This window comes from Myxocyprinus asiaticus, chromosome 2, assembly GCF_019703515.2.
Source record: "Myxocyprinus asiaticus isolate MX2 ecotype Aquarium Trade chromosome 2, UBuf_Myxa_2, whole genome shotgun sequence".
In the NCBI taxonomy this organism is placed as follows: Eukaryota; Metazoa; Chordata; class Actinopteri; order Cypriniformes; family Catostomidae; genus Myxocyprinus; species Myxocyprinus asiaticus.
The window spans coordinates 42,617,192-42,627,850 of NC_059345.1; the positions used below are offsets into that span (position 1 = coordinate 42,617,192).

A 10,659-nucleotide genomic window follows, 5' to 3' on the forward strand; every position below is an offset into this window, starting at 1 on the left:
CCCTGACTGCAACACATTTTTAAGGGGCATATGAAATATAAATAGCTCCTTTAGATCACAATTGCAGGTGACCACCTTTTACAATGCTAATCTGACACTTTATACGTTGATGTCTTTTTTTATTGCTTTATATTCAGCACTGAATACACACAATAACAGTATCATTGGAGGAAGACACTGATTTTTCTAGCTCGTCCATCATGCCTGATGACGTGTGTCCCGTCAGTGTCAGACTCGAATCGTTGCAGCTGACTGATGCGCCAGAGGACTCTTACACGTGGAACCGCATGTGTGCGCTGTTTGTTTCCTTGGGTCTGTTTTATTGCTTTGAGTCAGTCTTCCTCTTTAGCACGACCTTTCGTGAACGATGCTTGAGACATAAAGCAAAGCTAAGAAACTAATTTCACCTTTGTTTATGAATATTTCATTTAATCATCGGAATATATGCAAGAGGTAATCTAGTGTGAGGGCAGCTGAGCGCGCACAGAAGCAGATTGATGTGTTTTTCGGGGGAAACCGATGCTAGTGTCTGCTAACGTTCGGCATTAGTCTGCAGTCAAAGGGGAAGTTCAACTGGACATTTCATTTATCCACGATTTCAGTACTCATTCAACTGTGTGCGGAAACGTTGCATGTTAGTTGGTAGTTCGACTGGTTAGCGATTGATCCTTTCGTGCATTACTAGTAGCAGCTATTTTTGATCTTAAAATGCCATCATAATAATCTCGAATAATGTGTTATTAAATGTAGTTTGCGCATATCTCACGAGCGTTTCCTGATTTGTGACGGTTTAAGGGCTACTTTATATGAAGTGTGGTGTAGTCTCAGTATCGCATGTGCACATATATATATATATATATATGTTAAATTAGACGTATACGTCCTGATGTTAGTCATTTGAACCTTAAAGAGACAGTTCAGATTGTTTGCTATTGCTCCTCCTGTTGGTATGGCCGCGTTGCAGTTGTAAACGAACTTTAAATTAGACATTTGTGTGCTGTATGTGTCCTCAGCACTTTAATCTGTGTGTGAACAGATTATCAGGATGGTCAACACTGACTTTACTAGTCATACTATGAGCAGACAGAATGTTAATGTAAGAAATTGAATACTGTTAAAAAAAACTTTACAGAAGAATTGGTAACTACTGTAAACATAACCCATATACACCATAAAAACAAAAGTTTTGAACTGCTCTTAATCTAAGGAGTCCCTAGGCGAGACTGGAAATTCACTGATTGAAATCTGGAAAACTTTGCTCCATCATGCGCCTGGCGTCTTCCTTCTTGGCAGTTTTCCGGCCTGCTCTGCCTCTCATACTGGGTCTCTCTTTGGGCTGCAGCCTCAGTCTTCTGATGGTGTCCTGGACACAGGGGGAGACAGATGATGCATGTGGAGATGAACTGGGCAGTGAGGGGCTCCTACACAATGGCCATATCAAGGATCTTAAAGATGGCAAAGATGGGGATGGTAATGAGGACTTCCAGCCACGCATAGTGCCCTATCACAAAGACCCCAACAAACCACATATGAAAGTTCTCAGGTGAGTCCTCAGTTTGGCCTCATTTCACATTTGAAAGGGATAAAGACCGAAATTTCAATTAGAAATGCTTATATTAAATGATGTAATTATCCTTGAAGAGACACACGCCTTTAACACACAAAAATGTGCATTTAAAAGTACTGTTAATTTTGCTTAGGTTTTCTTTGTTCATTTTGTCTTTCCACAGGACTCGCTACATACACACAGAGCTAGGCATCCGAGAACGTCTTTTAGTGGGCATCCTGAGTTCGCGTGCCACTTTGAACACACTAGGTGTGGCAGTCAATAAAACCATTGCGCACCGCTTCCATCGCACTTTCTTTTTCACTGGTCTTCGAAGTGCAAAGGCACCGCATGGCATGGCTGTTGTCGCCCATGGTGATGACCGGCCCGTCTGGCTAATGTATGAAACTATACGGCACCTCCATCAACACCACGGCAATGAGTATGATTGGTTTTACCTTGCCCAAGATGATACGTACACACAAGCTGAACGGGTGATGGAACTGGTTAACCATCTTAGCACGGGACAGGATATGTACATGGGACGGGCGGAGGAGTTTATTGGGGGTGAAGAACGTGCCCGGTATTGCCATGGTGGATATGGCTATCTGCTGTCACGCAGCCTACTAGACCGACTGCAGCCCCACCTGGACTCTTGTCGAAATGATATCCTCAGTGTCAGGCCAGATGAGTGGCTTGGTCGCTGTATCATTGATTACTTGGGTCTTAGCTGTGTGGAGAAGCATCAGGTGAGGAAAAACTTTTTGAACTTTTAGTCAATAGTGTGTAAGACTTGTATATAATGAGAAATTGTGTATAATGGGTAATGCTTTTACTGAATTGTTAATCTATACAAAACATGAAATAAAATTCTCTTAATTCACACTTAAATTTAAAAGCCCACCATTTACACAACTACTTACACAAGACAACTTGGCAAAAATTGCTCTCATTTTTACAGAAACTTCTTAAAGTTAGGATAACCTCATAGTGGTCTTAAATCCTAAAAGGAAGATGTTTAATGAAGTTACTGGGTTGTTTTAAATGTGATGCGTTCTCCGCAATCTTTAGAGTTCATAGAAACATAATAATTACAACATTAGAAAGCTGAGACTTTCTTTTTCACCCCCCATCCACATCCCTATCAGAGTTGGGCACAGCGGAGACAGCCTCCACCACCTTTTCCCATTTACCTGCCTCGTAATTTGATGTATTTAGGTTAATAACTTTGTCTTCTCTAAAGATGGTAATTTAATTATTTCTTCAAAGAAAAGGAATGACCTCTTCCTGTTGCCCTTATCTTTCAAAGAAAGCTACATAAGCCACTCCGATTTAGTAGATTTTAAAACCTGAAAAGATTATTGATCAGTTATGTTGTGTGTTGTTTTTTTTTTTTAATGATGTAGGAGATGACTTACCGTTACTTTGAGCTGCAGAAGAACGTGGATCCTGAGCGTGAGGACAGTGCCAAGTTTAAGAATGCCTTCACTGTGCACCCAGTCTCCGAACCTGCCCTGATGTATCGCCTGCACAAACGCTATAATCAGATTGAACTGGACTGGACCTATGCACAAATACAGCAGTTACAGGTATGTTACTTTATTTTAGGGAAAAAAAATCCTCTAAGCCTAATTTAGCTTTTAACTTCTGGCCAGCCACGGTGAAGTTTTCCCAATAATTATTCCCGGTAGGCAAATTTGAATCATCATGCACAAAAACCGTATCTAGAGCCAGCACATTTAATCGTGTGATGACCTCATTGCGTCTGGAAAAACCTGTGCCTTGATGAGACAGGCATAAGCATGCACTTTATGAAATGCACTGTACACTTACATTTGCATTAGTAAATTCAAACCATTTCCATTTATTACATTTCTGTGTTGGAGACAAGTTCAAACTTTGGTTAAATCAGAAAAGTATTTCAGTATTTTACCCTTAAGCCATTCTCATATCTTACTGCTTACACAGCCCTGTCTGGCCCTGATTCTAGTTGGACGTCTGCAACAGAAAGAGTATAAGAAGGCTGTATTGCATCATAATAAATCATGTTATCACCTCAAGGCTCCTGTAATCATTTTCAAGATGGTGACATTAGGCTCTGGTTAGTTTGACTCGTCCTTTTACATAATTTTAGCTAGAAATCTGATTGCTTTCTCACCATCAGTCTGTATCTGTGATGGTTATCTCAGCCGGTGAACATGTTATATAGAGCAGTGTTTCCCAACATTTTTTGCTCTAAGTACCCCTACAGCACCATCAGTAAGACTTAAGTACCCCTTAAATTTGAAATATCCCTGACGTACAGTATCAACAACATCACAATACAGAGGCCACGATATGATACGTATCGCGATACTTGTTAATTTTGAACTGAATCTCTCCTGTGCATAATTTAGTATAACAGTTGTTATAAATAAACAATTCTGTTAACAAAAATGTTATTACTTTTATTGGTGCTTTCTTCTTTCTGCTTTTATAGTGTTTTGTGCTAGCCTTACTATAGTTTAAAATTCTGGCTCAAAATCAAACCCTGATTTCAAGGGCGCAAAAGGCATAGCTATCAAGAATTAAACAACTTGAGTCTTAACATAAGTAAAACACAGCTCACTTCTACACACTGTTGTTGTATTCAAATGAAGAGTTATAGTTATATATAAAGTAAGTCTAACTCACTGTTGCATGTGAAATCCACAATGCCTCCAATGAAGATCTTTGGTATTTTCCGCGCCTCGGTTAAGAGCAGGATACGAAACTAACTTTGTTTTTTTACACAATTTTACCAGCCACTTTGATTTTTATATCCACCTTTATCTAATTCATATATACAGTATATAGGCTATTCACAATCCATGTATAGTAAAAATGCGAACTGCTGCATTTAAAGTGATTTAAAATTACCTGAGATCACTGACAGCGCTCACATAGAGAACAAAAGTTTTTGCAAGCCACTAAAGAAAGAAAACTGTACATATGTGCATTCTGTGAGAACCGCTTGCACTGCACTTGAGCAACAGAGCGCCATTGAACATCTAAAAAAGCAGTGAATCAGACACGTGCACCGGCTGCTTTCCTTTAATCTGTTCTTCAAAATATAATCTTTGTGTCTAAGCAACTACATCTCTTGTCAAATGTCACTCTTGCCCTGTTCAGACCTGGTATTAACATTCGTCTCGGGAGATCCGATCACAAGTAAATACAGGTGCAAACGGGGTCTAAAACTTACAGGTCTGTGGGAAGATGACCTAAATTACCTGCCACCGTTTAAAAAGTATATCACTTTTTGTTTAATTTCATACCCTGTTTGAGAGTAAAAAAAAGGTGCATATCGCCGCTTTATCTTGACATATGTACTACTAAATAGAAGTTTGTTGTAACGCAGTATTTTTGCAGTATTTGGATATCGAGTGAGTCATTTCTTACTCCCATCTGCCAGGTAAAAAAGTCAAAATGCACATATTAGATTTTAGATTTGGGCAGTAGCAAGAGTTTCATCCAATTTAAATGTGGGGACCTACTACTGCTTAAGTGACTGAAACAGCCAACTTGCATCATGTGATAGGATACACTTAAACTTTTCAGTGTGGTGCATAATCAGGACCGTAACCCCTCCAATAATCAGATATGGTCAAATTTTCCCCCCAATAATTGATATTCTTGTTGCTGTTCTGTTGCAGTCCATTAAACATCGATGCCTAATTAGATTGTTGCAGGGATTACTTAATGGTTAAACAGAGTTTAATTTTTAACATGCTTTTGGGTTTAATATCGCTCGTCAGTGTCATTTGAGATGACCAATCAAATTAAAGAAGGCGGGACTCACGTTTCATTGAAATAAAGCTGGAATCGAATGGAGCAGCGTGAGCCGCGTCGCAAAGCATCAGCAAGTTCAGAAACAGTTTTAAAGTGTCATGTAAGATGTACAGTAAATAGCGAAACATGATCTATTTGTCCATTATTTTATGCTAGAAATGTTATACTGAGTGATTTCCAAGGATGCAAATACTTCCTTTTTGGCCTAATTTGTGATTTTGAATGTATAATGTTACTTGTAATTGTGAATGTGAAAGACAACATTAACGGTGCTGTTCCGCATGTCAGGCATAAGACAAAAAGAAAATAGGTGCATATTATTAATGAATGTGGTATCTGTCCAGCTTTTGAAGTAGCCCTTTGGAAAAGTATTATTAAACTCAATGTTATCACAAATAGATTTGAACTAGAACATCGTATGGCTTGTGGCTTTAAATTCAGTACGCTTTTAGGTTGTGGCAAGAATAGTGTCAAATTAAATATAAATGTATAAAAATTTTATTTGCAAGTATTTAACAATAAATTTGAGCTTGAACTATGTTCTTTATAACTTAATTCTAAATTTTGTACAACAAACTGCTAAGTGTCTTCTATCAAAAGAGACCAGGGCTCATAAACAGCAGCCATTTTTTATGGTAGTAGTTCACCTAAAAAATACAATTATGCCATTGTCTCACCCTTACATTATTACAAAACTTAATGTTGTTGTTTTTTTATGTTTTTTTAAAAAAAAATTTTTATTGGAACATGAGAAATAGATCTTTACACAGCTTTATTCTACAACAACAATTTATAGTGAGCAGGCCTGTCCAGTTTCAAAAAAGAAAATACAACTAGGCCTACTATAAAGATGTATTAAAGGCGCAGATTTCTAAGGCCATAAGGCAGTGTTGTGTTGTATGGACAACCACTGATGTAGGCTGTAAAATGTAAATAATAAAACAAATATCAAACTTGTTTCTCCATTACAATGCATATTTTAAATTTCTTGCCATGTCGTATATTTTAGGTGACACTGTATATTTCAGGCTGATCAGATAATTTGCTTGCACAAATCTAGTTTGTAGCAAAGAATATGTAAAGTTTGGACAGTCTTATTATGTAGATAATAATTGTTAGTTGAATTCTTGTAAACTTTAAAAGAACCATGCATTTTTACAAACCAAAATGTATTTAGGGCCTTTATTATCACATTTAGAGCATTATATAACAATATATTGTATTATTCGGGGATTTTTTTATATTCCCCCCAATGTTCAAAACATGGTTATGGCCTTGTGCATAATATAGATTCAGATACAGCTTCATCGATACGCGCATCGGCAAAGAGAACATGGCGATGTAACACCGTTTCGATATTTTAGGCGCAGCCCTAAAAAGTGCTAAAACAGCCCATTCTCTTTAAGACTAATGGCAGCAGATTTGCATGGCTACTTTATTAGTTTTAAATGTTTCTTTTTTTGTTGTTTTTGACAATTGAATTGCATGGACCTTGTTTTTGGACACACGGAACAAGTCAAGCCAAACTTTTACTCTCTACATGCAGTGAAAAGATCTTGGTGCATAACTTACAAATTAACCCTTTAAGTTCTGAGGGTGTTTTTAAAGACTTCCTGTTTCAGTGGCATACCCAAAATTAAAGGCTTATATCTAAAAAAAAGAAATAACAAAAAAATAGTTTGGGATCATTTTAAAGAAAAAATTTAATTTTTTTTTAATGATACAGATTGATCAAATCTAGGACTCTCATCCTAAGAAACTACTTGGGGGAAAAAAAATAAATAAAAAAAATTGAGCCTAAAGTTAAAAAAAATTTTTTTTCTGATTTGACATTACATATTTCAGGGTGTAAATAAGGTAGCTCCGAAAAGCATTTGTTTTGTCCTCAATCATGTCACCTGTAACATTTTACAAAAACAACAAAGCAATCAAAAGTTATTTCATTACAAAAATAATTTATCCTAGTGTCAAAAAGCATCTTCACAAATAAATCATAATAATTGTACATAAGAACTAATTACACATGCAAACACAGCAATGACTAAAGGTTTGCATAGCATGCAGACAGGATTTTAGTGAGATTTTATAGAACGAGTTTCATTCTGTGCCACCTGAGTCATCATCGAGTCTGTGTCATGTACTTGGCACCATATCTTGGCAGCCATATGTAATTAGAGTGATTGATCACATGACTCTCTGCCCAAATATGGAGGACTTTCACCACTGGATGGAGCAATCTGAACCCAGTCCGATTGGTTTAGCGTTCCATGATGCTACAGCATTTCCGATGACGTCTTCTGATCAAGGAAAGCAAACGTGTTTGTAGCCAGATAGCAAGGTGCCAAATAGCTAGATGCTGTGTGCACATTGTGCTTCATGTGGGTTATCTAATTATCTATTTATCCAACCATCATTGTAAAGAGAATCACCTCTTTAAAGTAATGGAATGTGATATTGTATTTTCTGTTTGTTTTTCATGAGGTTATATATGAAAACGTGGCATATGAGCATGAAAGTATGTCAAAGACATATACTTGGCTATTACTCACTATATTTTTGTTTGTGAGTAAAACAAGGTTGGTTGTATTCTACACTTTGAGAGCTTTCCAACTATATATGACACAGCTATTTGATGAGTTTGATGTTTTTACTGATTGCAATAATATGTACAGTGCAAAATGTTTAATAAATTATCAAAATGGAACACTTCTGATTTGTCTGCAAATTTTAAAGCCCTTGTTCAGTTTTGGTCATAATGCCTACATGCATTGTAAAGTAGAGCTTCTAAGCTTTAAAATGATACCTATATTGTGTTGGTCAATACTGTAGTTATTAACATTTTTATAATTATTTTTCATTCAGCGGGCCCATTTGAGCTTAAAGGGTTAAAAGATTGATTTTCGGATTTTAAGAAGCAACATCGAGATTATACAAATGAAGATCGGCATACGCCCTGGAACTTGTTTATGTACCCTGGATGGGAATCACTGTACTAAAGTACCACTGTAATCTTCCAAATGCATTGCCTGGACATACTGTCTATCATGTATGGGCAAATACACAGCATAGGTATTGGGACAAGGTCCTTGCTGCTGTCAGCCAGACAAAATGAATCTTTTCATATACCACAGCTTCTTAACAAAATGTAATATGTTTTTTAAATAACCCCTTTCCGATTTTAAAGGGAGAACTTGTGCCCTTATCCAAATTAACATTTTTGCTACTTCTTAAAAAGAAATATTCTGTTGTTTTCTCCTACTTGGCTACAGATGCAGATCAATAACATAAGTGAGCTCACTCCAGAGGGAAAAGCCGGAGCCACCTGGCCCATTGGAATCAATCCTCCCTTCCGGCCCAAGACCCGCTTTGAGGTAATCAACTGGGAGTACTTTACTGAAGAGCACATTTATTCATGTACTGACAGTTCTCCAAAGTGCGAACTTCGAGGTGCGGACCGGGCAGATGTTAATTCAGTCCTGGAGACTGCAGTGGCATGTCTGAATGAGCGTTATCAGCCACAGTTGCGCTTTCGTAAGCGCCGCTTACTAAACGGGTACAGGCGCTTTGATCCCACGCGAGGCATGGAGTATGTTCTGGATCTGGCCCTGGAAGCCTTCACGCAGAAGGGTCATAGTCAGGTCCTCGCTAAACGGGTGAGTTTGCTGAAGCCACTCAGTGTTGTTGAGATCATCCCCATGCCATATGTAACAGAAGCAACAAGGGTACAGGTCATCCTCCCTGTGACAGCACATGAGCAAGACTTCGTGGGCAACTTCCTTGACATGTATGTAATGAATGCTTTGGATACGCATGACAATGCTCTGCTTACCTTCTTGTTTGTCTATGACCCCTTTGATGCCCAGAGAGTCAGCCAGACAGATGTTTTTGCCGGTGTCAAAGCCATGATTGGCGAGGTAGAGAAACGTTATGGTGATGTGAAAATTCCTTGGATTAGTGTAAAGACCGAAGTTCCCTCACAGGTCAAGCTTATGGACATCATCTCCAAGAAACATCCAGTAGACACCCTGTTCTTCCTGGCCAGCGTTTGGACGGAGGTCAATGCTGACTTTCTAAACCGTTGCCGTATGAATGCTATCAGCAATTGGCAGGTTTTCTTCCCAATTCACTTCCAAGAGTACAGTCCTGCTCTGGTCTACCGTGACCAACAGCCTTCGGTTGCTTCATCGTTTTCATCCGAGACACTGCGAGATGGCCACTTTGACCGTCATGTCTTTGAGGAAGGCTGCTTCTACAATGCAGATTATATGGCTGCACGCACAAAAATGGCTGCCGACATCTTGGACAATGATGAGTTGCTTGAGAGCTTGGATATCTATGAGATATTTGTACGTTACTCGGGATTACACGTGTTTCGGGCTGTCGAGCCGGCACTAGTTCAGAAGTATGTGCACAGGGAATGTAACCCACGGTTTAGTGAGGATATCTATCACCGTTGTGTGCTCAGTAACCTGGAGGGGCTGGCCTCTCGCTCACACCTAGCAATGGCTTTGTTTGAACAAGAGCAGGCTAACAGCACCTAAGAACGAACTACTACAAGAAGCATGCTTCAACTTGGCTAAAAATCTCATCAATGTCATTTAGGTGGCCTTAACATACCTGGACTAGTCTTGAACCAAACTCTGTCTCATGGGGAAAGGACCTACGAATATTAATTGTGTGAATTTCACCCTAATGCATGTGAAATTTTCTGCACAGACTAGACAAAATGAATAGCCTTGGTACTTACAGATCCACTTGCAGCTGTATTGACCCATAGATTCTTACATGGTGAACATGACTAATGTGAAGCAGAGGACTTATCTAAGGAGAGAACAGTACCCATGAAGTCTTAACGACTCACTTCAAATAAAACTTGTGGATTGAACTTCACTTTGTTCATGTACACAACTATTGATGACTGAATGAAGGAGCCTTAGTAGAGGTTCCATCCTAAGTTTCAGCTTCAAACGTAACTTGAGCCGTCTTCTTCACATATATGATTGTATGACCTTTAAACAGAATGTGATGCCTATATCAGGACTGAATAAACAAATTATCTGTGAAACCTAATGATGAGTCATAACTATGATATACCCAGTTGTTGAGCTGCCTCAACAACACTGGTTAAGAGGTATTTAAAAAAACTTGAGAGCATTTAGTGTTGACACTTAGTGCCTAATTTCATTTACTTTGGAAACCAAGATGTTTTAATTCAATGCTTAGCATTTTCATCTGTTTGCTATTATGGCTGTTTATTACAGTTCTCCAGTCCAGAAGAGAACCTGTATGAATGCTGTTCTCTG

General features: G+C 38.4%; 1 protein-coding gene across 1 annotated transcript; it reads left to right on the forward strand.

Moving 5' to 3' along the window:
• The first annotated feature begins 320 nt into the window (after window positions 1-320).
• LOC127451723 (chondroitin sulfate glucuronyltransferase-like) lies at window positions 321-10,426 on the forward strand. Its single transcript, XM_051716628.1, has 5 exons — window positions 321-1,096; window positions 1,208-1,543; window positions 1,731-2,295; window positions 2,953-3,135; window positions 8,626-10,426. Exons 2-5 carry the CDS (start codon window positions 1,266-1,268, stop codon window positions 9,895-9,897), a joined length of 2,298 nt encoding a protein of 765 aa, XP_051572588.1. The 5' UTR covers window positions 321-1,096; window positions 1,208-1,265; the 3' UTR covers window positions 9,898-10,426.
• Window positions 10,427-10,659: the final 233 nt, after the last annotated feature.

Excerpts from the sequence above, each read along its gene's own strand:
- LOC127451723 (XM_051716628.1), top strand. The coding sequence starts at position 1,266 with ATGCGCCTGGCGTCTTCCTTCTTGGCAGTTTTCCGGCCTGCTCTGCCT. Across the intron at positions 1,544-1,730 it reads CCACATATGAAAGTTCTCAG|GACTCGCTACATACACACAG; the intron begins GTGAGTCCTCAG and ends GTCTTTCCACAG. Across the intron at positions 2,296-2,952 it reads GCTGTGTGGAGAAGCATCAG|GAGATGACTTACCGTTACTT; the intron begins GTGAGGAAAAAC and ends TTAATGATGTAG.